The sequence below is a fragment of the Mobula birostris genome, chromosome 4 (assembly GCF_030028105.1).
Source record: "Mobula birostris isolate sMobBir1 chromosome 4, sMobBir1.hap1, whole genome shotgun sequence".
NCBI classification, from domain to species: Eukaryota; Metazoa; Chordata; class Chondrichthyes; order Myliobatiformes; family Myliobatidae; genus Mobula; species Mobula birostris.
Genome location: NC_092373.1, coordinates 25,872,591 through 25,900,048, shown reverse-complemented (window position 1 = coordinate 25,900,048; position 27,458 = coordinate 25,872,591). Strand labels below are relative to the sequence as shown.

General features: G+C 42.0%; 1 protein-coding gene and 1 long non-coding RNA gene across 3 annotated transcripts in view; one reads left to right on the top strand and one right to left on the bottom strand.

Moving 5' to 3' along the window:
- Positions 1-27,458, bottom strand: part of LOC140196215 (sodium/hydrogen exchanger 9-like) — a 574,106-nt gene that overhangs the window by 94,682 nt on the left and 451,966 nt on the right. The window contains exon 13 of the mRNA XM_072255022.1: positions 13,570-13,618. Within this exon, the coding sequence (XP_072111123.1) occupies positions 13,570-13,618 (49 nt within the window). The remainder of the gene's footprint in view (positions 1-13,569; positions 13,619-27,458) is intronic.
- LOC140196217 (uncharacterized) overlaps positions 1-27,458 on the top strand; it is a 48,938-nt gene that overhangs the window by 8,837 nt on the left and 12,643 nt on the right. The gene's annotated exons all lie outside the window — the stretch shown is intronic.

Below are 27,458 nucleotides of genomic sequence, written 5' to 3'. Positions count from 1 at the left end.
TTTGTAATTTCCTGGGCTATCTCTACTCCCTTTCTTGATTAAGGGAACATCATCCACAAACCTCCAATCCTCCAGAACCTCTCCCGTCCTCATTGATGATGCAAAGATCATTGCCAGAGGCTCAGCAATCTCCTCCCTTGCCTCCCACGGTAGCCTGGGGTACATTTTATCCGATCCTGGTGACTTATCCAACTTGATGCTTTCCAAAAGCTCCAGCACATCCTCTTTCTTAATGTCTATATTCTCAAGCTTTCCAGTCTGCTGTAAGTCATCCCTACAATTGTCAAGATTCTTTTCTGTAGAGAATACTGAAGCAAAGTATTCATTAAGTACTTCTGCTATCCCCTCTGGTTCCATACACGCTTTTCCACTGTCACACTTGATTGGTCCTATTCTGTCATGTCTTATCCTCTTGCTCTTCACATACTTGTAGAATGCCTTGGGGTTTTCCTTAATCTTGCTCGGCAAGGCTTTCTCATGGCCCCCTCTGGCTCTCCTAATTTCATTCTTAAGCTCCTTCCTCTGGCATAATAATCTTCTAGATGTCTATCATTACCTAGTTTTTTGAACCCTTCATAAGCTTTTCTTTTCTTGACTTAGATTTTCGACAGCCTTTGTACACCACAGTTCCTGTACCCTACCATCCTTTCCCTGTCTCATTGGAATGTACCTATGCAGAATGCCATGCAAATATCCTCTGAACATTTGCCAGATTTCTGCCATACATTTCCCTGAGAACATCTGTTCCCAATTTATGCTTCCAAGTTCCTGCCAGATAGCTTCATATTTCTCCTTACTCCAATTAAACGCTTTCCTAACTTGTCCGTTCCAATCCCTCTCCAATGGTATGGTAAAGGAGATGGAATTGTGACCACTATCTCCAAAATGCTCTCCCACTGAGAGACCTGACATCTGACCAGGTTCATTTCTCAGTACCAGATCAAGTACAGCCTCTCCTCTTGTAGGCTTATCTACATATTGTGTCAGGAAACCTGAACACACCTAACAAACTCTACCCCATCTAAACCCCTTGCTCTAGGGAGATGTCAATCAATATTTGGGAAATAAAATCTCCCACCACAACAATCCAGTAATTATTATTCCTGTCCAGAATCTTTCTCTCTATTTGCTCCTCAATGTCCCTTATTGGGTGGTCAATAAAAAACACCCACTAGAGTTATTGATCCCTACCTGTTCCTAACTTCCACCCACAAAGACTCAGTAGACAATCCCTCCATGACTTCCTCCTTTTCTACAGACGTGACACTATCTCTGATCAGCAATGCTACGCCCTCAACTCTTTTGCCTCCCTCCCTATGCTTTCTGAAACATCTAAAGCCTGGCACTCTAAGTAGCTATTGCTGCCCTGAGCCATCTAAGTCTCTGTAATGGCCACAACATCATAGTTCCAAGTATTGATCTACGCTCTAAGCTCATCCGTTTTGTTCATGATACTCCTTGCGTTAAAATAGACACATCTCAAACCACTGGTCTGAGCGCATCACTTCTCTGTCACCTGCCTATCCTCCCTCTTGCACTGGCTCCAAGCTTTCTCTATTTGTGAGCCCACTGCCCCTTCCTCCGTCTCCTCAGTTCGATTCTCACCCCTCAGCGATTCTAGTTTAAACTCTCCCCAATAGCCTTAGCAAACCTCCCTGCCAGGATATTGGTCCCCCTCGGATTCAAGTGCAACCCGTCCTTTTTGTACAGGTCACGCATGCCCCAAAAGAGGTCCCAATGATCCAGAAATCTGAGTCCCTGCCCCTTGCTCTAATCCTTCAGCCACGCATTTATCCTCCACCTCATTCTATTCCTATACTCACTGTCACATGGCACAGGCAGTATTTCTGTACCACGACCTCTGGCTGTTCACCTTCCCACTTCAGGATATCATGGACGCGATTAGAAACATCTCGGACCCTGGCACCTGGGAGGCAAACTACCATCTGTGTTTCTTTCCTGTGTCCATAGAATCGCCTGTCTGAGTCCCTAACTATAAGGTCCCCTATCACTGCTGCCTTCCTCCTTTCCCTACACTTCTGAGCCACCGGGTCAGACCCTGTGCCAGAGGTGTGGCCACTGTTGCTTCCCCCAGGTGGGCTGTTCCCCCCAGCAGTACTCAGACAGGAGTACTTATTGTTAACTGTATGCAATACTCCTGATGCAACCTAACTACAGTTTAATAAAGCTGCAACATAACTTCCTGACTTTTGAACTCAATGGCTCGACTAATAATTGCAAGCATTCTATAAGTCTTCTTAACTACCCCATTGACCTGCCTTGCCACTTTCAGGGAGCTATGAACTTGGACCCCAAGATCCCTCTGCTCATCAATGCTATAAAGGGTCTTGTCCATAATGGTGAACTGTCTCTTTACATTTGACTTACTAAGGTACAACACTTTATATTTGGCTGGGTTAAGCACCATCTGCCATTCCTCTGTCCATATCTTCAACTGATCTATAATCCCACTATATTCTTTGCCAGTCATCTATACTGTCAACACCACCAATCTACATATCATCTGTAAACTTACTAACACACTCATCTACATTTTCATTCAGGTTATTTATATACTGTGCATCACAAAATGGAAGTACAGATCTCTGCAGAGTGCCAATAATCACAGACCTGCACCTGCAATAAGTCCCCTCAACCACCGGCCTCTGTCTTCTAAATCCAAACGACCAATTTACCATTGATCCCATGCATCTTAATCTTCTGGATGAGCCTCCCATGAGGGACTTTGCCTAACCAAAATCCAAGAAGACAGCATTCACAGCTCTATCTTCATCAATCAGTTAATTTAATTGGCCCAGCACAATATTGTGAGCTGAAGGGCCTGTTCCTGTGCTATACTGCTCTATGTTCTATTTTCTAATCATCTTCACTACCTCATCAAAAAACTCAATCAGGTTATTAAGGCAAGACTTGCTCTGCACAAGGCCATGCAGTCTCTCCCTAGTTAGGCCATGGTTTTCAAAATATTCATAAATTCTATCCCTAAGAATTGTCTCCGGTAATTTCCCTACCACCCTCGTGAAACTCACCAGTCTATAGTTTGAAACAAATTGAAGGAGATGTCCTTTTTTTTCCAAAGAAAGGGGCTTCCCTTCCTCCACCATCAACACTGTCCGCCAGAAGTGGGATCTCCCAGTGGCCATCCATTTTAAATCTACTTCCCATTCCGATATGTCACTGCACGGCCTCCTCTACTGTCAAGATGAAGCCACCCTCAGGTTGGAAGAACAATACCTTATATTCCAACTGGGTAGCCTCCAACCCTCTGGCGTGAACATCCATTTCTCAAACTTCCGGAAATGCCCCTTCCCCACCATTCCCATCCCCTTTCCCCTCTCTCACCTTATCTCCTTGCCTGCCCACTGCCTCCCTCTGGCGCTCCTCCCCTCTTTTCTTTCTTCCACGGCCTTCTGTCCTCTCCTATTAGATTCCTCCTTCTCCAGCCTTGTATCTCTTTCACCAATCAATTTCCCAGCTCTTTACTTCACCCCCTTCCCCTCCTGGTTTCATCTATCACCATGTGTTTTTTCTCTCCCCTCCCCCCACCTTTTTAAATCTACTCCTCATCTTTTTTCTCCAGTCCTGCCGGAGGGCCTTGGCCCAGAATGCCAACACTACCTTTTTCCGTAGACGCTGCCTGGCCTGCTGAGTTCCTCCAGCATTTTGTCTGTGTTTCCAGCCTACAGCTTCCAGGTTTATCCCCAGTTCCATTCTTGAAGCATGGAACGTTAGGTACTTCCCAGTACTCAGAAACCTCGTTTGTGGCTAGGCTGGACACAAGGATATTGGTTAAGGCCCCAGCAACATCTTCCCTTGCCTCTCTCAATAACCTGTGATGTGTCCCGTCAGGCCCTGGGGACTTAACACCTTAATGTTCTTTAAGAGACCCCATGCTACCTCCTCCTTTACCTCAAAATGCCCTGGCATAGTAATACTCTCAGCACTGATCACCCTATTCTCCACATCCTTCTCCTTGGTAAATACTGATGTAAAGTTCTCATTAAGGACCTCACCCACGTAATTTGCATCCAAGAAAATGTTACCCCTTTATCCTTGAGTGGTCCCACTCTCACCCTAGTTATCCCTTTGCTCCTGATGTAATCCCAATACCTCGGGATTCTCTTTAGTCCTACTTGCCAAGGACTTTTCCTGGGTTTCCTAACTCCTTTCTTGAGTTCTTTTCCTGGCTTCTTTATAATCTTCCATATATCTGTTTGATTCTATCATCCTAAACTTTATATACTTTTCCTTTTTCTTGTTGACTAAATTCATCACTTCCCTCAGATTCTTACCCTGCCATCCTTGTCCTTCAATCTGACTGGAACATACCTGTCCTGTACTCTGCATGGCTGGATTTTGGACGTGGTCTTGCCCAAAAAATAGCTGTAACTCTCCCTTGTTCCTTCTTACTGCTCTCATAGTTTGCCTGCTCCAGTTTAATACTCTCCCACAAGTTCCATGCTTATCCTCTCTGCAGCTATCTTAACGATTTGTGGTTGCTGTTCCCTAACCTGCTCACCCACTGAAAGGTTGGTCAACCCGCCAGATTTATTACCCATCACCTATTCCAGTACTCTTGTAAGAGTATCTACATCTTGATTTGAGAAACCCTCCCGGATGCATTTAACAAATTCTGCCCCATCTAAGCCACTTGTACTAAGAAGGCCCCAGTTTATGTTAGGGAAGTTGAAGTCCTCCATAACAACCATCCTACTGTTTTTACACCTTTCCTTAATCTGCCTGCATATCTCTTCCTCAATGTCTCAGTGCCTATTGGGGGTCTGCAGTACAATCCTATCAGAGTGATTGCATGCTTCCTGTTTTTGAGTTCTACACATTTAGACTCAGTCAATGAGCCCTCCGTTATGTCCCCTCTGAGTGCAACTGTGATATTGTCCCTGATTAGTAGTGCAACTTCCCCTTGTCTATCTTTTCTAAAATTAAACCCCGGAAAATTAAGCACCCATTTCTGTCTCTCTCTCAACCAAACCTTTGAAATGGCCACAAAATCAGAGTTCTACATACTGATCCAAGCTCTAAGTTCATCATAATACTCTTAGCATTAAAAAACACACACTTCAAACTTTCCATCCTACTGTATCTATTAATTTACTCCTGTCTTTTTTTTAAACTGGCCCTGACATCTACCATCCTCTCCATCCCTCCTCTTTCTGACCTGGTGCTCTGGTTCCAATCTTCCTGCCAAACTAGGTTAAGCCCTCCCAAACAGTGAACCCCTGATCAGAATTTTGGTTCTCTGCCAGTTTAAATGCAACCTGTCCCTCTTGTACTGGTCACTCCTTGCTTAGAAAAGGTACCAATTATTCAAAAACCTGAAACCCTGCTCCCTGCACCAGTTCCTCAGCCACTTACTCATCTGTCCTATTCTATTCCTGCCCTGACCAGCATGTGGCACCAAGAATAATCCAGAGATTGCCACATTGGTGGTCCTGCTCTTCAGTCTCTTTCCTAATTTGTTATACTGAGCGTGTCTGACTTCTTCTCCCTTACTGCCTAAGTCACTGGTGCCAACTTGCACCTCAACCTTTGCCTGCTCAACCACTCCCCCACCTTCAGAATATTCTGCAGCCTTGCTGAGACATCCTGGACCCTAGCACCTGGAAGGGGCAACACACCATCTGAGAGTCTCTTTCATGGCCAAGGAATCTCCTATCCATGCCAATTATCAAATTTCCTATCACTATCACTCCGCATGACCTTACCCTTCCTTGTTGAGCCTCAAGAGCTGGCCACAATACCCCTGGCCTGGCTGTGCTGCTGTACCCTGATAGGTCATACGTCCAGCAGTATCCGAGGGAGTATACTTGTTATCGAAGGGAATGGCCACAGGGGAACCCTGCACTAACGGCTCAATCTCCTGACTTCTGGTGGTCACACATCTACTATCTGAAGCCTGCACTCTGGATGTGACCATCTCAACAGAAGTCTCACCTGTGAGTTTTTCAACCTCCCAGGTGGTCCTGAGCACATCCAGCTCTAGTTCCTTGACCTTGTCAGTCAGAAACTGAAGTTGGGTGCACTTCCTGCAGATGTAATCAGGAAGAAATCCCACATCTCACAGGAGGATCCTTCCACCGCCTACGCTGGTATTGCCTTTGGCTCCAACTTCTCAAACCCAAGTTCTACAATCAAAACAAATGGCTCAACACCCTCAACCTTCATCTGTTCTCACTGAAGCCTGCTGGGCCAAAGCCTGATCACTCTAACGCTGGCCCACTCACACTATGGCCGCTCCCATAATGGTTGCGATACAACTTCACAGGGTGCTTGTGGGACCACTCTTTGTGTACAGATTTCGTACCTCTCCCTATTTGCTTTGGTAGCAGTGCTGAGAAGGTTCACCAGGTTGAACAAATTGGGTCTGTACACATTGAAGCTTTTCAGATTCTGTAGGGGACTAACAGGCTGTTTTCTCCGTGGATGTTCATCTTAGTAGGGGTATCTGCAAGTATGTTTCCATGGGTAGTAATATCTTAAATAATTTTAGAATAAAAAGTCACCTATTTCAGATGGAGATGATAATTTTTCTCTATAGAGGGTTATGAATCAAGCCAAAAGATCTCAAGATCAGCTTTATTTGGCACATATGCATCAAAACATCGAAACACACAATGAAATGTGTTCCTTGTGTCAGGGAAGTGCTGGGGCAGCCTGCAAGTGTTGCTGTACTTCCGGCGGCAGCATACCAGGCCAGAAGCGTGCCAACATTTGTGGTCAGCCCCAGCACAACCCCGAAGCGAGCAATGCATTTCTTTGTATGTTTGTAACTTAATAATCCTAACTCGTATGACTGGAATGTGGGAGGAAACTAGGACACCAAGAGGAAACCCACATGGTCACGGGGAGAACAGAACTATAGTCAGCAGCGGGATTCGAACCCTGATCAGTGATCATTGGAAGTGTAAAGCAATTACACTGACTGCTGAACTACTGTATGGAATTATTTGGACTAGAGGGCTGTGAGGACACAGTCATTGAATATACTGATAAGAGAATGGCTGATTGGAGTCATGGGCTATAGAGAGAGTGTAGTAAGGCGAGTTAGAATGGATCAGCCATAATTTTACTGAATGGCAGAATGGGGACAAGTGGCTGACTGGCTTACACTTGGTTCTGTTTCATTTGTTTAGATGTACAGGGTTGTGTTGAGTTAAATGGAATTGAAGATCTTCTGCAGTAGTGCACAGTAAGTGAGAGAAGAATCACAGCTCACCCAGGAGAAAAAAGATGAAATATGAAGCTATGCTAAACAAAAATATAAAAGAAGATACCAAAGTTTTTTTTCAAATATATCAAGAGTAAAAGAGAGCTGAGAGTGGAGATTGGACCATTGGAAAATGACACTGGAGAGGGAGTAATGAGGGCCAAGGAAATAGCAGAAAAACTTAATAAGTATTTTGCATCCATCTTCACTGTGGAAGAGGCCAGAAATTTGAGAGCATCAGCGAGCAGAAGTTAGTGCAGTTGCAGTTACTAAGGAGAAGGTGCTTGAGAAAGATCTGGAGGTCGATAAGTCACCTGGACCAGATAGACTACACCCCAGGATTCAGAAAAAGGTAGCTGAAGAGATTGTGGAGTTGTTAATAATGATTGTTCATGAGCCACTAGATTCTGGAATGTTTCCAGAGGACTGGAAAATTGCAAATGTCACTTCACACTTGAAGAAGGGAGGGAGGGAGGGAGAAGAGAGGAAATTATAGGTCAGTTAGACTGACTTTAATTGTTGGAAAGATGTTGGAGTCCATTTTTAAAGATGAGGTTTGAGGTACTTGGAAGTACATGATAAAATAGGTCAAGTCAGCACAGTTTCCTTAAAGGAAAATCTTGCCTGACACATCTGCTGGAATTTTTTAAGGAAATAACAAACAGCATAGACAAAGGAGCATCAGCTAATGTTGTAAACCTGGATTTTCAGAAGGCCTTTGACCAGTTGCTGCACATGAGGTAGCTAAAGAGATAAGAGCTCATGGGATCGCATGAAATATACTAGCATGGATAGAAGATTGGCTGACTAACAGGAGGCTTCTTTTCATGTTGTATTTCAATGATTTGTATGATGGAATTGAAGTGGCCAAGTTTTCAGATGATACAAAAATAGGTGAAAGGTCAGGTAGTGTTGAGTAAACAAAGAATCTGCAGAAGGACTTAGAATGGGCAAAAAGTGGCAGGTGAATATAGTATAGGGAAGTGGATGGTCATGCACTTTAAAGAAAGGTAAAAAGCCATAGACAATTTTCTAAGTGGGAAGAAAATTCAAAAATCAAGGGGCAAGCGGACTTTGGAGCCCCCATGCAGGTTTTCCTAAAGGTTATCTAACTGGTTGAGTCTGTTGTAAAGAAGGCAAATGCAATGTAATTTTGAGAGGACCAGCATGCAATGCTGAGGATTTACAAGGCATTGATCAGACCACATTTGGAGTATTGTGAACAGTTCTGGACCTCTTATCTGAGAAAGAATGTTCTTTGGAAAGATCTAGACACAGTGGATGTGAAGCAATGTGAAGAGTAGCAGTCCCAGTATTGACCCCTGAGGAACAGCACTAGTCACTGGCAACCAAGCTTTTATTCCCACTCGCTGCCTCCTGACTGTTGGCCATTCCTCTATCCATGCCAATATTGTTCCTATGCCATAGGAGTTTATCTCATTAAGCAGCCTCATGTGTGACATCTTATCAAATCGCTTCTGAAAATCCAAGTAAATGACATCCACTGCCTCTCCTTTTTCCACCCTGCTTGTTACTTCCTCAAAGAACTCTCACAGATTTGTCAGGCAAATCTTCCCTTTACAGAAACCATATTGACTTTGACTTATTTTGTCATCAGTCTCCAAGTACCCCGAAACCTCATCCTTAATGATAGAATCCAACACTTTTCCAACCACGGAGGTTAGGCTAACTGGACTATAATTTCCTTTCTTTTGCCTCCCTCCTTTCTTAAAGATTGGAGTGACATTTGCAATCTCCCAGTCCTCTGGGACCATGCCAGAATCAAGTGATCCCTGAAAGATCATGACCAATGCATCCATTATCTTTTCAGCAACCTCTCTCACAACTCTGGGATGTAGTCCATCTGGTCCAGGTGACTTATCCACCTTAAGACCTTTGAGTCTGCCTCACACATTTTCCTTTGTAATAGCAATGGCACTCATTCCTGCTCCCTGACACTTACAGAGATCTAGCACACTGCTTGTGTCTTCCACAGTGAAGACTGATGCAAAGTACCCATTAAGTTCATCTGCCATTTCTTTGTCCCCCATTACTACCTCATCAGCATAATTTTCCAGTGGTCCAATATCAACTCTCACCTCCTTTTTACTCTTTATATAACTGAAAAAACTTTTGGCATCCTGCTTTATAGCATTGGCTAGTCTGCCCTCATATTTCATCCTTTCCTGTCTCAAACTGTCTTAGTTGCCCTTTGTTGGATTTTAAAAGCTTCCTAATCATCCAATTTCTCACTCGCTTTTGCTACCTTATATGCCCTTTCCTTGGCTTTTATGCAGTCCTTAGCTTCCTTTGTCAGCCACAGTTGCCTTCCCCTGTCATTTAAGAACTCCTTCCTCTGTGGGACATATGTATCCTAAGCCTTGTGAACCATTCCCAGAAACTTCAGCCCTCTCTGCTCTACCGTCATCCCCACCAGTATCCTCCTCCTATCCACCTGGGCAAGCTCATCTCTCATTCCTCTGTAATTCCCTTTATTCCAATGCAATACTGATTGAATTCAAATTTCAGTATGAATTCAATCATATTATGATCACTGCCTCTTAAAGTTCCGTTACATTCAGCTGAATAATAAAATCTGGGTTATTACACAACACCCTATCTAAGATAGCTTTTCCCTGAGTAGGCTCAAGCACAAGCTTGCTTTAAAAAGTCATCTCACAGACATTTAACAAATTCCCTCTCTTACGATCCGATGCCAACCTAATTTTCCCAATCCCCTTGCATATTGAAGTGCTCCATTACAATTGTGTCATAACCCTTATTACATGCCTTTTCCAGCTCCCCAGTGTCAACCCCACATCTTGGCTACTACTTGGAGGCCTATACTGTATATGATTCCCATAATGGTTTTTTTTTACCCTTGCAGTTTCTTAACTCCACCCACAAAGATTCAACATTCTCTGACCCTATGTCACCTCTTTTGAAAGAAGTAATTCCATCTCTTATCAACAGAGCCACACCACTGCCATTGCTTTCCTTCTTGTTCTTTCAGCACAAAGTATACCGTTTGATGTTAAGCTCCCAATTTAAGAAACCTCAATCCAGAGGGACTGCCTAAGAAAGACAGTCACAGTGTTGCTTGGTAATTGTAAGCACAGCCAAAAATGTCCATGGAGATATAGCATATGAGGTGATGTCTATTTTGACCAGATGTACCAATCTCTAAGTGCAAGAGTAATCTATTTTGCCTGAAATTCAGCTGTGTCAACATCACAAAATACTGCATATTCAACTTCCTGAAGATCACTCTGAAATTGTACAGACCATCACTGACCTTATGCTAAAGAGAATGTCTTATCTGGGAAAAAAATCTTTGTTTAATTCAGGGAAGCTTTAATCCTAAGGATGTTCTTTGCTAATGAGACTGAAGACAGTAACTGGCCTGTAGTTTACCATGGAGACATGCTCTCTAATTCGGCTCATTTGCAGCAATAATTATAAATTCAGTGTAAGAATAGTTAACCCTTCCCAAGAAAGAAGTACCTCAGAGCATCAGAGACAAACATCATTTGTGGGAAGACGTTGGTTAAATTTTCTGTCAAATCTTAGAAAGTTCACAGAATGCCACAGAGTCATAGAGAAGAACAGCACAGAAACAGGCCCTTCAGCCCATCTAGTCCAAGCCAAAACCATTTAAACTGCCTACTCCCATTGACCGCATCTGGACCAGGGCCCTCCATACCCCTTCTATCCATGTACCTATACAAACTTCTCTTAAATGTTGAAATCGAGATTTATTTTGTTGAAATCATTTTGTGCATCTGAAACATTTTGATTCAATCTAGAGTCTTCCAGTTTAGGGTGTTCAATATTTCTGTGCAACAGTTAGATTCAGACAGAAGCTGTGTTTTAATGTCAGGAAATCATTTTGATTTTAAACACTGGTGATCCTGCTGGAAGAAGATGTTGAGTGATGGTCAGGGAAGGAAGATGGCAGTTGAGGATAAGGCAGCTGGATCCAATGGTGCCTGTATCTACGTTGAACGGTGATCGGGGGTTGGAGGCAGTCCACTCGCGTTCCTGGTGTAATAGCAGTCAAGAAATGTGGGTCCAATATGTAGTTGGAGGCTGTGTGGGGGAAATGGTTCCAGTGATGTTGGGAGCTGGCTCTTTACATAGGTGAGTGCGGAGGAGTAGAATGATTTAAGTGGGAAGCTTCTAAAGCCATGATGACCTGATACTCACCACAGTTTTGTTAAGTGAATAAATTTGACTACTGTTTCAAATATTTTAGTTTTTAACCTTTGGTTCACTACCAATTCACTCATTCCCAGGAATTAAAGTTCAACCTGTTGTTTGCTATCAGTGTTGCCGTATGTATTAGTTATTATGGATAAAATAGGGTAGAATATTTCCTTTCACAGTACAGTCTCTAAAGCCAAACACAGCCCTTTGTTTTATACATATCTGAGTACACAAGTAAAGATGCCTTCATGTGTGATTTTCGATTTTTCCACTGAGGTTGGGTGGGACTACAATCAGAGATCATGGGTTAAAGGTGAAAGGTGAGAAGCTGAAGGCAAACATGAGGGGAAAGTCCTTCACCCAGACAGTCATGAGAATGTGGAATTAGCTGCCAACACAAGTGGTCCATGCCAGCTCAATTTCAATAATTAAGAGAAGTTTGGATTGGTACATGGATAGTAGGGGTATGGAGGGGTATGGCCCTGGTGCAGGTCGATGGGAGTAGATAGTTCAAATGGTTTCAGAATGGACTAGATGGGCCAAGGGGCCTGTTTCTCTGCTGTACTTCTCCATGACTCTATCACATAAAAATTAAAGTGGAAAGGAAGAAGAAATGTAAAGCAAGTATTTTCAGTACAGTCAAGCTTATAATGGGAAAAGATTTGGATATGGCCATTGATCATTACCTAACTAGTTAGGATCATTGATGCCTTCCATTTAAATAGCGTCCACAACATCATACAACATCTCAATATGCTCCACAGGAATATTATCAACTAAAAATGATGCTGATATTACCAGAGGTAGGCAAAAGCTCTACCGGGCTGGCCTAGAAATTTGACTGCATGGTGCTGGATAATTCAGTGCTTTGTAATTTAAGAATATGTTTGGATGCAGCCACTTCCAGCTCATTTCCCTTCATTTCCAACTTGAGTTGCATTTGTATATCTGACATGATTTTGGCATCACATGCATGTCAAGTATTGTTCCGCAAGCAATTAACCATGGGCCTTAGGCACTGCTATACTTTGCAGGGCAGGTTCATAATCGAGGTGGACACTGGCTCACCAAACAAATGCCGGCAACCATAAGCCCATAAGATATATTGGGCAAAAGCAGGCCATTTTGTCTATTAAGTCTGCCCTGCCATTCAATCACTGCTGATCTATGAAACCATGAAACACTCAGTCTCTGCATTAAATATTGGACTTTGTGACAACAAATTCAATTGGCAGTAAAGTAACGGTGCACATGTGCTTCCAGACTGTAGTTTTTCAGCTGCGTATTAAGAGATGAGGACCAATGCTTATGAAGGGAGTTTTGGAGTTTAGGGCTTGGATAACAAGAAGTCCAGCTGCCGATGTTAAAGCAATCGATGAAAGGAAAACCCACAGACTCGGAATTAGAGAAGCAGAAACATTTCAGAAGGTTTTACAGCTGGTAGATATTACAAATATTATTAAATATTTGGATCAATGTTAAGTACCTACATGACTCATTGTTGTGCATACTTAGCCACTGAATATAAAACAAGCAACCACCAGGAGTCCATGACTTGTATCACCAGGTAGTAAGTACATTGGAGAGGGATTGATTGAATGTATGATTCAGGCCTTTAAAATATTATGTATTATGACTTTTAAAAATCCTGCATGCAGTTTCACTTCAGAATACAGACCATTGTATTGAAAAAAACTGCAGGACAGAAATTCTTCCTCATTTGAGTGCGCCATCTCCATAATACAGTAAATTAAGCATGAGTTTCATCATCACCAAATTCTGTCAGTGAAATATAACATAAAGATGCCACTTTATCACATACATGTAATAAGAACACTTGTGATTGCGATTTCTTCTGCAACTTCCTGTTTCTCACGTCGTGTTGATTGGTACAAAATGAAACAACAGCAAAGTAGAGTAGAAGAAAGAAACCATGCAGCAGTCAAGGGCAAGGCAAATGGCTGATCAATGACATGGGAGAGCGAGACATTCTGAATAAAAGCAAGGCGATCTCAACAAAGAAACAACAGGTTTTGTAAAATACTGTATGTCTTTGGGCTACACAATTGCCACACTCTTTTATTTACAGTGAAAACAGGTTTCATTTTTGTACTTACCACACGTACACCTTCTTGGTTGAGGTCATCATCCGGATTCACACCCACCCTGTGGTACAAAGCAAATGAAGGGAATCAGTGATGGTGTTGCACAGTGAACTATGTTCTTCTGTGACAACCTACCTACACTTTCGATATAGTATCCCTTAATCCTGAGACCAGCTAGTAACACTTCCCAATTCCTGAATGACTTCACACTTGTCTTCAGTTTCCAAAAATTGGAACCTTAATGAACTTGTCATCATTAACTTTAAATATTTAACATTAAAGTTGCTCAGTCAAAGGTTGCACTGAAATGGGAATATTCCTTAAAGCTTCATAAACTAGTGGACTTTGAGGTGCACTGGTTTGACTTTGTTTCATTCTGCCAGGAAAACTTCTAACTGCATGAAACACTGCTAGAGGCAACTGGGTACTTTATTCCACACTTATGCAGTCACACTTCAATACAATCTTTTCAAAGTCAAAGTAAGTTTATTATCACAGTACAGATATGTTACCATACACTAGCCTGAGATTCATTTTCTTGCAGGCATTTACAGGATGCAATAGAATTCACGGAATAATACAGAAAACATTAGTTGTAGAGTCCTTGAAAATGAGTCTGTCGGTTGTGGAATCAGTTCAGCGTTGAGGTGAGTGAAGTTATCCACGCTGGTTGAGGATCCAGATGGTTGTAGGTTAATAACTGTTCCAAAACCTGAAAGTGTGAGACCCAAGGCTCCTGCACCTCTTGCCCTATGGCAGTAGTGAGAAGAGAGTATGGATTGGATGGTGAGGGTCTTTGATGATGGATGCCGCTTTCTTGCAGCAGTGCTCCATGTAAATATGCTCAAAGGTGGGGATAGACTTCCTTTAGAATTTTCATTCCTGTGCATTGGTGTTTCCATACCACACCATGATGCAACAGTTAGAATACTCTCCACTGAACATTTATATAAGATTGACCAGATTTTATGTGACATGCCGATTTAGGTGATATGTTGAATATCTTTCTCAATATCCAAGAAAAAGAGTCAGTCATCTGAGCCCTACAACCTTCCTTGCTCAACAAAAAAAAAAAATGTTGGATCCTGACGCAGGTTTCAACCCAAAACTTTGACAATTCCTCCCCCGCCCCACAGGTGCTGCCCAATCTACAGAATTCCTCCAGCCAATTGTTGCTTTAGAATTCAGCATCTGCAGTCTCTTGTGAACACTCTATGATCTCTTCACTTCTCTAATTTAGCCCTTTGCTTGCCCCTTTTCATTATTGCTCCATCACTGGCAGCCACATTTTCAGCTGACAAGGTCATGATCTTGGCAATTTTCCTTCGCCCATCTCCTTACCTCTTCATCTTTATTTTCTCTTTAAGGCACATTAAAATCCATTTTGTAATCTGGCCTAACACTGGCCTCTGTAACTGGAATTAAAAAAAGTTTATCTAATAATCTTGTGAAGCACATTTGAAAGGTTTATTATGTTATAAACACCTGCCTATTCACCTTCTCCCTCAACTCCATTCAGGGGCCCCAAACAATACTTCCAGGTGAGGCAAAACTTCACCAGTGAATCTGTTGAGGTCATCTACTGTATTTAGCGTCCTGATGCCAACTCCTCTTCATTGGTGAAACCTGATGTAGATTGGGAAAATGGTCTGTTGAGTATCTTCGCCCCATAGACAAGAAGCAGGATTTCCTGGTGGCTAACCATTTTAATTCCTATCCCCATTCCCATTCTGACATGTCGGTTCATGGCTTCCTTTATTGCCACGATGAAGCCATCCTCGGGTTGGAGGAGCAGCACCTCTTTTTCCACCTGAGGAGACTCCAACCTAATGGCATGAACTTTGATTGTTCCAACTTCTAGTGATTTTTCCCTTTCCCCTTCTCTCTTCTTCAATCCCCTACACTGGCTCCTCTCTTACCTCTTCACCTCACCCACCTATCACCTCTTGCTGGTGCCCCTCCTCCTTTCCTTTCTCCCATGGTCCACTCTCCTCTCCAATCATATTGCTTCTTCTGCAGCCCTTTACCGTTTCCACCTATCACCTCCCTGCTTCTTACTTCATTCCTTCTCTCTTACCAACCTGGCTTCACCTTCTAGCTTGTACTCCTTCCCCTCCCTCACCTTCTTACTCTGGCTTATTCCCTTCCTTTCCAGTCCTGATAAAGGGCCTTGGCCTGAATCGTAGACAGTGTGTTTATTTCCATAGATTTTGCCTGACCTGCTGCGTTCCTCCAGCTGTCACCCTGGATTTCCAGCATCTGCTGAATCTCTTGTGTTTATACCACAGCAGAGGATGTGAGAGACATTGGTATTGGTAACGGATGAAATCTCTAAACAAGTTTTAAAAAATCTGCCCAAGAATGTGATCTGTTTGAATACCATTGCAATAATGCTGTATTCACCTTTTCAAATAAAAATACATTTGCAATATAAAAGAAAGAGATCATGACTGTAATGGGATAACAGATGAGGTCACAACTTAAAATGCAACACAGCAGATGTTCATTTTCTTTAAATTACAGGTCTTCTTTTGCCAAAATGTAGTATTATTTCATGAAGGAAGCACACTTGGCCCAGACTTTGCTACAATCATTTGGTAAGGGTACAAATACGTGCTGTTGTTATTTACAACTTCTGTCATCTACAAATGTGCAATTAAAAGCAGAAGTTTAGAAAATGCTGTCAGTGTAATCTTGCTCCTCTGCAGTCTTGGCAAATGGAACTCCCATGAGATCACCAGCATGCTATGAACCTGGGGCAATGACTGACTGGTCTTGCACTGAAGACTGATAGAAACTTCTGTCAACTTTATCTAGGCGTTTTTAGTGGCCCAGAAAGTCATAACTACAACTACTCTGATCCTGAAAAATTAATTTTAACATGTGAAGGTTTGTTAATGTTACATATTTTTAAAAATATTATTTGTATTGTCATTGTAATTATTTTCCCATTTATGATTTTCGCACATCCATGTGTATTCCCCAATCTTTAGAACACAAGACATGGGAACAGAATTTGGTCTTTCAGTCCATCAACTCTGCTCCACCATTTCATCATGACTGATTTATTATCCCTCTTAACCCCATTCTCCTGCCTTCTCCCCATAACCTTCGATGACCTGACTAATTGAAAACCTATCAACCTCCACTTTAAATATAGCCAATTACCTGGCCTCCACAGCTGTCTGTAGCAATGAATTCCACAGTTTCACAAACCTTTATTTTGCTTCCTTTAGTGTCATCTGAAGGGAAGTTATATTTTTTGTTTCTCATTTCCTATCCATGCAGATTCTTCAGTGTGATTGTTTGGAGTTTCCTTATGCTTACCCTGTTCTCTGACACTATAGATTCCCATTATAGAACAATGAACTCAAACAGATGCCGGCAGATTAGAAGTCTGCAGCAATACAATTAAACATCCACGGGAACTGTAGCTGAACTAAATATTGAATGCTGTAATTACAATACACAGAAACAAAAACACAAGCAACAAAATGCTTTGAGACATCCTGAGTTCCTGAAAGAAACTACACTAATGTAAGCTTTATCTTGCTGTGGGTATGCATGTGGGTTTCTTTTCTTCTGAATTAGAATGGACTGAGAACACTCCTGAGAATATCTACAACCACAAAGGCAATTCCTCTTCCTCTGCCATTGGGAGTTCAGAGAATTTTTTTGGGATTCTAAATAATAAATCTGAAGTAGTTAGAAAATTAGTGTGGAAGACGTGAACATTTTTACTTTGATAAGACAAATTTGCAAGTTGTTGAAGAATTTTATTAAACCCCACTGGCTGTTTACAGATTAAAAAGCCGCTGATGTAGTAGCTCCAAGGAAAATCTGAAAAGAAGAAAAGATTCAGCTTTCTCCACTGTAGGTTGACAGTAGGACACTGCATTAACACTGCTAAGTACGAGCCAAAGGCCAAAATTAATACTCTGTCCTTTCTCTTCTCTTTAGGCTGTGTTCTTGGTAGTTTATCATTCACAATGATGATCATGTCATAAGTATCACCTATGGATACATATATCACTCTGAAGTTCGATCCTTGATGGACAATGGCTGTTGCACAGTAGTCATGGGAAATTGATAGACGTAATGTTTGAAGTTGTTGCTCTGAGGTGCCTTATGCATAAAGCCAACAGATTTTATTGATCTTGCCAAACCTGTCACGATCTGAACTTGCTGAGGACTATCAATGAGCCCTCTCCTAAGTTACATGGAGGTCCTTGGGTTTGGTGTGAGCCCACTGGAGACACTCTTTTGGTCGTCTCTGAATTTCTTGTAAGGGCAGCCCTTCATTCTTCAGCTACTAACTTTCAGTGGGTGATCTGTCATTCTGAAGATTTGTCTAGTGCTCTCTGCATCACTTCTTTGATCTTGGTTGCCTTTGCGTTTTGAAGGTGTTGGTGTTTCTTGGTCTTCTGCTTAGAAATTCTCATTACTGAGCAAAGGGAATACATGTAAAACCACTTCAGCTGTTTAATATACTCACAGTGGAGAGTCTGTGCTTTAAGACTCAATGAGTCCCTGTCTCGGAATTGTAAAAGCAAGATATTAAGTCATTTTAGATGCTCTGTTCAGCAGAGTGAAGATTTTTATGTTCGTAGGTGACTTTTGTCAAGAGAACAATGTTTGCGTTAGCTGCAGCCTTCTACATTTACAAAAGAAGATGTCTATAAATCAGCTTCAAACAAATCCTCAGTTCTACATTTAAGCTGCTAATACTACAACAAGTGATTCTCCTATGGAGAGGCTTGCCTTTCCCAGCAAAGAACAGGTAGGATGCAGGAAAGAAAACAGGAGAGGATGGAAGAATTGTCCAGATGAATAACGTTCAATAGGTTTGTGAAACACGGTGGAGCGCAGGTTAATGGGTGGCATGAATGGCTAATGTCAACAGTGGCCCACTTACAACTTGGGATGAGTATGTTACTGGTTCAGGGCACAATGACATTTCTACCCAGCCTCAGTTGTGCAATTCAGATTTGGAAGACAGGTCAACAAATCTCTGCAGCAGGTTTCTTAAAACTCTGCCGCAAAAGCAGCTATTTTACAGTTTCTTCGCCACTTGAAAGTTCAACATGAAGCAAAGTCGAGTTAGTTCAACATCAGAAAGCAGAGCCTTCCTGTACCGTTCAGAATTATATATAAGACTATGGCTATTCGGTCCAACGAGTCCGCTCCGCCATTCCATCATGGCTGATTTTATTTATTTTATTTAGAGATATATTGGGCCTTTTGGCCCAACGAAACTATGGTGCCCAATTATACCCATGTGACCAATTAACCTACGAACCCGTACAGCTTTGGAATGTGAGAGGGAACCCACACAGTCACAGGGAGAATGTATAAAACTCATTACAGACAGCAGGATGATTTATTATCCCACTCTATCCCATTCTCCTGCCTTTGCCTCATGACCTTTGCCACCCTCACTAATCAGGAAACTATCAGCCTCTGTTTTCAATATACCCAATGACTTGGCCTCCACAGCCACCTGTGGTAATAAATTCCACAGATTCACTTCCTTTTGGCTAAAGAAATTCCACCTCATTTCAGTTCTAAAGGTATGTCCCTCTATTCTGAGCTGTGTCCTCTGGTCTTAAGACTCTCCCACTACAGGAAATATCCTCTCCACAATTGTTACACATTTGTCCTCCTTTTGTCCATAATGATGATCTCAGACTCCGGAATTCTCGCTCTTGAAATGGATATCCTTAACTTTAATGCTAAGTCCATTTCTATTGCCACAGATGCATCCTGACCTGCTGAACATTGTACTTAAGTGAAGAAACTGTTCATCCTTAACATTAGGTTTCATTTGTGATGTCTCTGCTCTAAACTCTAGGTATTGTACACCCTCGGTGAATGCCTCGAAACAGCAGTAAATTCTCAGCTCATCTATACCATCTAATAAACCAGTGTCTTCTCATCTCTGCTGTTGGAGGTCCGTGTAAATCTGGAAGTTGTGGCCCACAGATCACACCCATTTTCAGTGAGGCCAGCGGTTTGTGAAGTCCTGAGGGCAAAGGTGAAGGGTGAATTCCAGAGCTTGGGGAATCTGAAGGTGAAAGATCCGAAGGTCAAAGCCCCAGGGTTGGCAAGTCCAGATGTCAGAGGGCTGATGTCTGTGAGTCTGGGCCAGGGACTGGAGATTGGAGGCCTGATGTCTGCAAGAATCAGAGTCCAGGGCCAAGGACTGGACTATTGCTGTCTGTGGGTATATGAGTGGAAAGATAGGAAAAGGGCTTGTCTTATGTTGTTGTCGCTGTCTCTGCTTGTGTTGTTCTGCTGAACACTGTGGACATGGTATATTGTTGGTGTGTTGATTGTTAATACAAACAATGCATTTCACTGTATGTTTCGATGTGATGAATAAATCTGAACCTGAATCTTCGTCCAGATGCCATCCATTTTCTGAAAGCGAATAACGTATTTCTTCAATTGGTTTTCCATTTTACATCAAAATATTTAGCTGTCACAAGCCCTCTCCTCTTATCAATAAACTTCATCGAAGCGCAACACTGTGCCTGTGAGTCTGCACAATTTAAGTAATATTCTGCTGTGACTTTAAAATTCAAAGGATATTTCAGAGAATTAAATTTCATATCGTAGCTTCTATTTTACTTCAGGTGTGGGAAAATTCTTGAGAACTGATAGAAAAAAATACAAGTTTAGTTTTAAACAGGGAGTCAAAATACTTGAAGAGTATTGATTTTTCACTTCTTCTTTGTGAGCTTTCAGATTCCTAATGAAGCCAATGTGGGAATTGTAGATCACAGATGGGCCAGACTGATGGGGCTGGTGGGTGGATATAGCTTGTGAGTTGATATAATCCTTCAGGTCCTTACATTGGGCTTCAACATGGCTCTGCGACATGCTCCTTCTTAAAGTTTAATCAACCGCAGAGTCAGACAAACATGGAAACAGTTCCTGATCACATTTCCTGAACCTGCTATTGTAATGTGTGCAATTTCTATAGGTGTTTGGTAGAGAGTATATTGACTGGCTGCGTCACAGCCTGGGATGGAAGCACCAATGCCCTTGAAAAGGAAATCCAACAATAAATAGTCGATACAGCCCAGTTCATCTCAGGTAAAGCCCTCCCCACCATTGAGCACATCTACATGAAATGTTGTTGCTGGAAAGCAACATCCATTATCAGTGACCCTCACCACCCAGGTCATGCTCTCTTCTCGCTGCTGCCATCAGGAATGTGGTACAGGAGCCCCAGGACTCACACCTACTAGAGAGCAGGCTCTCGGGAAACTGAAAGTTCTGACGGCAGGTAAATCACCTAGATGGTGTACACCCCAGGGTTCTGAAAGAGGTGGCTGAAGAGATTGTGGAGGCATTAGTAATGATCTTTCGAAAATCACTGGATTCCAGAATGGTTCTGGGAGACTGGAAAATTGCAAATGTGACTCCAATTTTCAAGAAGGGAGGGATACAGAAGAAAATAAATTATAGGCCAGTTAGTCTGATATCACTGGTTGGAAAGATGTTGGAGTTGAATATTAAGGATGATGTCTCCGGGTCCTTGGAGGCACATAATAAAATAGACGTTGTCAGCAAGGGAATATCTTGCCTGACAAATCTGTTGGAATTCTTTGAAGAAATAACAAGCAGGAGAATCAGTTGATGTTGTGTATTTGGATTTTCAGAAGGGCTTTGACAAGGTGCCACACATGAGGCTGCTGAAAAAGCTACGAGCCCATGGTATTACAGGAAAGATTCTAGCATGGATAAAGCAGTGGCTGAATGGCAGGAAGCAAAGAGTGGGAATAAAGGGAGACTTTTCTGGTTGGCTGCAGGTGACTAGTGGTCTTCCACAGGGGTTTGTGTTGGGATCGATTCTTTTTACGTTATATGTCAATGATTTGGATGAAGGAATTGATGAGTTTGTTGCAAACTTTGCAGACAATATGAAGATAGGTGGAGGGGCATGTAGTTTTGTGGAAGTAGAGAGGAGGCAGAAGGACTTAGACTAGGAGAATGAGCAAAGAAGTGGCAGGTGGAATACAGTGTTGGGAAGTGCATGGTCATGCACTTTGATAGAAGTAATGAAAGGGTTGACTATTTTCTAAATGTAGAGAAAATAGAAAAAAACTGAGATGCAAATGGACTTGGGAGTCCTTTTGTGGGATTCCCTATAAAAGTTAATTTGCAGGTTGAGCCTGTAGTGAGGAAGGCAAATGCAGTGTTAGCATTCATTTCAAGAGGACTAGAATATAAAAGCAAGGATGTAATGTTGAATCTTTATAAAACCCCAGTGAGGCCTCACTTGGAGTATTGTGAACAGTATTGGGCCCCTTGTCTTAGAAAGGATGTGCTAAAACTGGAGAGGGTTCAAAGAAGTTTGAATGGCTTGTCATATGAAGAGTACTTGATGCCTCTGGGCCTGTATTCACTAGAATTCGTAAAAATGAAGGGTGGCCTAATTGAAACCTATCGAATGGTTAAAGGCCTTGATAAGAGTGGATATGGAGAGGATGTTTCCTATGGTGGGAGAGTCTAAGACCAGAAGACACAGCATCCTCTAAGTAGAGGGGTGTCCTTTTAGAATGAAGATGAGGAGGAATTTCTTTCGCTAGAGAGTAGTGAACCTGTGGAATTCATTGTCACAGACACTGTGGCACTAAGTCTTCATGTATATTTAAGGCAAAGGTTGATAGTTTCTTGACTGGTCAGGGCATGAAGGGATTATGGGGGGCGGGGCTCGGGGAAGACAAGAGATTGGAGCTGAGAGGAAGATTGGATCAGCCATGATAAAATGGTGTCGTGGACTCCAGAGGCCAAATGTTCCAATTCCGCTCCTACGCCTTATGGTCAACCATCGGGCTCTTGATCCAAAGGGAATGACTTCACTCAACTTCACTTGCCCATCTTTAAAATGTTCCCACAAAATATGTACTCACTTTCAAGGACTCTTCTCTCCTGTGCTCGATATTTATTATTTCTTTCTTTCTTTTTGTATTTGCACAGTTTGCTGTCTTTTGCACACTGGTTGAATGCCCAAGTTAGTATGGTCTTTCATTGAGTCTATTATGGTTATTGTTCTATTATGGATTTATTGAGTATGCCTGCAAGAAATTGAATCTCAGGGTTTTATATGGAGACATCTATGTACATAGATAATAAATTTACTTTGAACTTTTGGATTTTTATACTGTAGAAATTGGACCAGAAATATTGCAATGTAGAACTCTCACAAATAACTCACAATAACACAAGAACATCAAAACAGAAGTAGCAAAATATGCAGGAATTAAACAACTTCTAGCGATGGTTTATATGTAAGCAAGTATTTCCTATAACTTCTATTATAAAACTGCTAATTTCAATTTTAAGACCTGCACTTGAACAAATCATTTAAGATGACACGTCATTCTACAATAGGGAGATAAATGAACTTGGATCTGTGTGCTAATCTGTTGAAGAAACATTCTTAAAACAACAACCATCCTACAAAATTTGAATGTATGCAGGGAGCTGTGGCTGACACAAGTCCTGACTGACATTCCTGAAAACAGAACTCTTGCTGATCGTTAATTGCTTGAGGGACCTTGCACACTATCTGGAATCCTCGCTGAGTGCGAGGTGTTGTGAAAACGCAGGTAATTTCTGAAGGCAGATTTTTTTGTGCATGGAGATCTTGGCAGCTATAAAATGAGTAAGTGTTTTCCCACCACAGACAAATCCATTTGTGTACCTCAGTGAGTTTTATCAGAAGAGGCATAGTAAATGGGCTACTAGTCTTCCAGAAAGTTATGTGATGATTAATAGTTTATAGTAATACAGCATGGAATAGAGCCTTCAGCCCAACTTGTCCATGCCAAACAAGATGACTGTCTAAGCTGGTCTCTATGCGTGTATTTGGCCCCGTATGCCTCTGAACCCTTCCATCTACATACACGTCCAGATGTCTTTTAAGTATTGTCATTGTATCTGCCTCAATTACTTCCTCTGGCAACATGCTCCTAATAGCCTCCACCCTCTGCATGGAGAAGCTGCCCCTTGTAAATCTTGCCCCTCTCACCTTCAACCCAATCCCTCTAGTTTATGATTCTCTTTCCGGGGGGTAGGGTGGTGGTGGTGAGGGTAGAACTCTGTGCCTTCATTCTATCTGTGCCAATCATCACTTTATACACTTCTATAAAGTCACCTCTCAATCTCCTCCGCACCGAGCAATAAAGGCCAGCATGCCAAAAGTCTCCTTCTAACTATGACACCACTTAACAAGGAAATATGCATTTGTACTCCTAGGTCCCTCCGTTCTACAGTATATCCAGGAACCTACCATTAACTGTGGAACTCTATTTATTGATTGATTGATTGATTGATTGAGACAGTGCACTTCGAGCCACGCCACCCAGCAACCCCCTGATTTAATCCTCGCCTAATCACGGGACAATTTACAATGACCAATTAACCTACCAACCGGTTAGTCTTTGGATCATGGGAGGAAACTGGAGCACCTGGAGGAAACCCATGTGGTCACTGGGAGAACGTACAAACTCCTTTCAGGCAGCACCGGGAATTGAACCCAGGTTGCCTGTACTGTAAAGCTTTGTGCTAACCACCATGCTACTGGGTCCCCTCAATGAAGTTTCTGAGTCCTGCTGAGAGTTTTGCTGGTGATATGGGGTCTCTTGTTAACACTGGGGATGGTGAACAGTCCAATGGGGATTTTGGACTGAAAGAAGCCTGAGGGAGATTAGATTTAATTATCTGCCAGATTGAACAGTGTCATTAAGAATAATCTTGATTACAACGTTAGACGAGTCACAATCACCCAAAGAACTGTATAATTTAGATTAAGCACTCAATATCCTTCCTTAGTAATCGTGTCACTGAATTTCATACAGCATCCTGATATTTATTAACCACAGCCTGTATAAATCATACCTCATAATATTCACAAGCAAACTTAAATCCTAGAAATAGCTTCTCGCTTCCTTGGTCAGACTGATTAAAATACCTTTGATTATTTCTCCTTATTTAAACATAACCAGATAATCTCTTGTGTACGATGAATAAAACATTCAAACTAATCTTTCATTCATCCTGAATAAATTAGTACAGATAATTTACATGCACTGAATAAACATAACTATGCAATTCTTTAACAGACAAAGCACTGACCAGTCTAGATAATCACTCACTCACACTATAAGCACCATGGCTGGAAAAATTCCTCACTCATGCAAGATAAAATTGATCTGCAACCCACTCACAGACTAGCAACACAATCCCGAGAATGCGCTCCCATTAAATACACAACCATCATAATCCTCCCAGACTGAATAACATCCTTGATAATCCCTGCCAAGTGAATAATTGAGCCCATTCAATCCCATTATATTAAATAGAACAACTTTGATAATTCCCTTGTAGATTAATTGATCCTTGTAGATTGACCATTTAGGAGCAGGAGGAAAGCACAGAGCCGTCAAGTGGCTCCGCTGTTGAATAAGATTATGGACAACAGGTCGAACAACAGATGCCACTTCATTGGCCCTTCACTTAGCTCAGGAACATCTGGATACATCAGGATGCTCTTCATTGACAACAGCTCAGCATTCAACACTATCATTCTCATGAAACTCATCACTAAAGTTCAAGACCTGGGCCTCGGTACTTTTCTACGTGCTTCGAACCCTGCTCTTCATGCTTTATACCTAAGATTATGCGGCGAAGTACAGTTTAGCTGGATTTACGTCTGCTAATGACACCACTGTTGACGCCAAATCAAGAGTGGCGACGTGTTTGCATATCGGAGAGAGATTGAAAATCTGGCTGAATGACGGTACAACAACAATCTCTCACTCAATGTCAGCAAAACCAAAAAGCTGATTATCAACTACAGGAGGAAGAAGAAAGAGGCCCATGAGCCAGTCCTCGGTAGGAGATTGGAGTGGAGAGGGTCATTAACTTTAGATTCCTTGGGGTTATCATGCCAGATGACCTTTGCTGGGACCAGCATGTACGTGCCATCACAAAGAAGGCATAATAGTGTCTCTACCTTCTTGCAACACACATCAAAGTTGCTGGTGAACACAGTAGGCCAGGCAACATCTCTAGGAAGTGGTACAGTCGACGTTTCGGGCCGAGACTGATTTCCTCGTGTTTGCGTCTCTGCCTTCATAGAAGTTTTGTAGGTTCGACGTGTTACTAAAATCTTTGGCATACATCTATTGATGCACAGTGGAGAGTATCCTAACTGGTGGCATCGTAGCCTGGTCTGGAAGCAGCAACACTTAGGTTCAGGAAGGTCTAGAGAAAGTGGTGATACAGCCCAGTCTATCACAGGCAAAGCCTTCCCCATCACTGAGCACAGTTGCATGCAGTGCTGGCTCAAGAGAACTGTGTCTATTGTTAAAGACTCCCATCATTCAGGCTATGCTCTCTTCTTGCTATGTCATTGAGCAGGAAATCCCACGTCGCCAGGTTCAGGAACAGTGCTGCTCTACAACCACAAGGCTCTTGTATTGTGTGAATAACTTCACTCACCTCAACACTGAACTGATTCCATAACCTATGAACTGACTTTCTCTGTTGTTACAACTTATGTTCTCAGCATTTATTTTTGTTAGATTTTTTCTTTGTATTTTCACAGTTTGCCTTCTTTTGCACATGGTCGTTTGTTGGTCTTTGTTTCGTGCTGTTTTTCATTGATTCTACTGTATATCATTGTTTTACTGTAAATGCCTGCAAGAAAATGAATCTCAGGGTTGAGTATGGTATGTTGACATATGCATACTTTATAAAGTACTTTATACTTTGAAAAGGTAAATTACCCACAGAGGGTTATTTTATTTCAGCCTTGGATGCTTCACACCTAGCTGCAGCTTGATTCAAGCATTTCACAGAAAGTTTGCCACTTTCAGAATGAAATAATTCTCAGCATCATAAACTATTACAATAAATTGATTTAGTTCTCTACACCGAGTTCAGATTCAGGCTTGAATACCACAATGTGATCAGGCACCATACAATGACATTTTTGACAATTTAATTGTATATCTGTGCACTTGCTATGTCAATAAAGGTATCCGCCAAGAGACTATAGTTTCACATAAATTCTAAGCAAAAACTCAATTGCCTATAAATCATCATAGGAATTTGGCATCATTTCCCAACCTGAAATATTTGTTCCCTCTGTTTGAGAATCTATGTACAATCTAGGACATGTGGAACATGTATCAAGGCATAAAAGGGACACAGGCTCACGGAAACAAAGATGCCTTTATCGCGGACAACAGAGTTGTGGAGAATGGTTGCTTCCTGCACTGGGGTAATGTAGTGGAGTTGAGGCCACTACTTTGTTGCATTTTAATTAATTTCCTATTCATGGGGTGCAACTCATAATTGCGTAATTGATGTGGGGGGTGCATCCATCATTAAGGACCATCACCATCTGGGGCATGCCCTCTTCTCATTAATACCGTCAGGGAGAAGGGACAGGAGCCTGAAGACCCACTGTCGATGTCTTAGGAATGGCTTCTGGCCCTTCGCCATCAAATAACTGAATGGCCCATGAACTAAATCTATCAATCCATCACTGTAAGGTATAATAATTTGCAATGCTTGCACTGTAACTGCTTCCACAAAATAACAAATTCCCCGATTCATGTCAGTGACAATAAATCTGATCTGAATTTCTAAATTTTGTGGATAACACAAAACTTGGTTGAATTGGCAAAGAAGAAAAGGACGTGAATTCCGCCACAGAAGACTCAGGCAGGAATTCAAAGGAACAGGCTGAACTCATGACATGACTGGTGATTGGGCAAGGCCAAGCAGCATGACCTTGCTCTGGACTTTGCAGAGCTTGGGTAGCAATCTTTCCAGCAAGGAAGTGGAGCCCAAATCCATCAATGTAACCTTAGAACCAA